The following is a 2,319-nucleotide window of genomic DNA, read 5'->3' on the forward strand; positions in this document are numbered from 1 at the left end:
CAAGAGTTAAGGAAACTGGGAAAAGAAGTGGGTGGCAGAAGCAGAAAAAGTGATGGAAAGCAAACCAAAACCAACACAAAGAGAGAAGGAGAAGTGTAGCTTCGGTTCAGCCTGGCCCAGTTGTTTATGCTCGTAAGGGAATCTAAACCCTCTGTGAGCCTAGATAGGGCTCCATCTGCACTACAGCTTACACTGAAAGAAGGGCAATAATATAATCAATCAATCAGTGGTAATTTATTGAGTGCAAACTATGTGGTGAGCACTGTACTAAGTGCTTGGGAGAGTACAGTACAACAGAATTAGCAGGAACGTTCCCTATCCATAAAAAGCTTACAGCCTAGAGGGGGAAGCAAACCTAAAAGGAAGCTCTTGGCTCTAGGCTGTCAAACTACAATTAGCCTGACCATTCAGAAAAAATGAGGTTCCTCATGAACTATACAGTTGAGTCAATCCTTTGGATCTTACAGGTTGATCTACCTATGGAAAACAGTTGGGATTGTCCACTGTTTTCTTAGGGAAATTTCAAAATAGTTGAAATCAAGAATCTGCTACAGTCTCCAAAACTCTCCAGATGATCCAACTTTTAGAGCATTGCGAATTGTGAGGTTTGATTCTGTTTGGAAAGCAGAAAACAGAATGATCAAATGATTTAGGACAAAAATTGGCATTAAGAATTCAATGTCATAGGAAGGAGTTTGATCAATCAATGAATAAAAGCAAATATCAGATCCATTTATTTCTAAAGAAACTGTAAGCTCCTTTTGGCTAGGGAATCATGCCTACTAACTCTGTTGTATTGTATGCTCCCAAGTGCTTACTACAGTACCCTGTACACAGTAAGCACTTAATAGATACAATTGATTGAAATTTCACTCTAGGCATGATCTCTGAAATAATAAATGCCCTCATTCATGGATGACTGATTCTGCCAGCCTGTTCCTGGGATCATATATGACAAGGTGTTGAAATCTGATAGAGTATTCCTCAAATAAAGTCATACAGGTCTTATCCTATACATGCAGTTCCACACTTAATGGGAAAAGACAAATAGAATCGAAGTTCTCAATGACATAATGAAACTACAAATGAGAAGTGAAACTCGGAAATCCCAGCAAACAAAAAAAGTGAAGGAATCAGCTCAGCCCATATAAATAACACACATGGAGGCCTGAGAGCTACAGACACTCCATCCCATTAACATCAACCCCAGCAGCTCCTAAAAACACCCAGACACCATGATTTGCAGGAGTTTCTTACCATTTGTTCTGTTGCTGCTCCTCACTATGACCATCGTGGCTCAGAGTTACCCCAAGCTGTATTCCCACCAGTGGCTGAACAACTGGCAGAGCCTGCACCTTCTGGATGAAATGGGCGGACAGTTTCCTCTGCACTGCCTCAAGGAGAGGATGAAGTTCAAGCTGCCCGCAGAAATGGTGCATCCACACCAGTTCCAGCAGGAAAATGCCACTGAGGCCATCCATGACCTGCTCCAGCACATCTTCAACGTCTTCAGCAGAAATCACTCCCAAACTGGCTGGGATGAAGCCACTGTTGAAAAATTCCTCCACGGAGTCCATAAGGAGATGATGCGGCTGGAGGTGTTTCTGGAAGAGGAAATGGGGTGGGAAAATAGCACCCTGAGAAGGGACATCAGCCTGCACATAAAGAGCTACTTCAAGAGGATGATGGATTACCTGAAGGGAAGAAACTACAGCAGCTGTGCCTGGGAGGTGATCCGAATGAAAACCAAGAGGTGCTTTTTAGTCATATACAGACTCACCAGAAAGCTCAAGAAATAAGGAGTGAGCAGTTTACTCTTCAGAAACTGTCCCTCACAAATGTTCTGAAGCCAGAAAATGGTCATTTGGAAACATCCTTCTGTTTCTGTCTGGACTGGAAAATGGCTGGATTTGAAATGAAACTTCCATGACAACTTTGCACTTTCATTTGGTATTTATTTGTTCATATTGTTATTTATTATTTAATGGAAAATCTGTATTTATGAAATTGCTATTTATATTTTGTAATTAATAAATCAATTAATGGGATTTATTGAGTGCGTACTTATCTGTAGAGCATGTTACTAGGCTCTTGGGAGAGAACAAGACAGTAGAGTTGGTAGACACTATCCCTGTCCTCAAGGAGATGACAATCTAGTCCGGGGTGACAGACGTTACCAAAATAAATTATAGGTAGGGGAAGCAGCAGAGTTTAAGAATGTGGACATAAGTGCTGTGGGGCTGGGGTGGAGTGACTATCCAAGTGCTTCAGGAGTACAGACACCAAGTGACTAGAGGACTTGGAAGGGAAGGTGAATAG

At 41.7% G+C, this 2,319-nt stretch overlaps 1 protein-coding gene across 1 annotated transcript; it reads left to right on the forward strand.

Annotated features, from left to right (window-relative positions):
• The first annotated feature begins 1,235 nt into the window (after window positions 1–1,235).
• IFN5 (type I interferon 5) lies at window positions 1,236–1,799 on the forward strand. The gene has a single exon (NM_001242718.1). It carries the CDS (start codon window positions 1,236–1,238, stop codon window positions 1,797–1,799), a length of 564 nt encoding a protein of 187 aa, NP_001229647.1.
• The last annotated feature ends 520 nt before the right edge of the window (window positions 1,800–2,319 follow it).

The sequence above is a fragment of the Ornithorhynchus anatinus genome, chromosome X2, assembly GCF_004115215.2.
Source record: "Ornithorhynchus anatinus isolate Pmale09 chromosome X2, mOrnAna1.pri.v4, whole genome shotgun sequence".
Classification (NCBI taxonomy): domain Eukaryota; kingdom Metazoa; phylum Chordata; class Mammalia; order Monotremata; family Ornithorhynchidae; genus Ornithorhynchus; species Ornithorhynchus anatinus.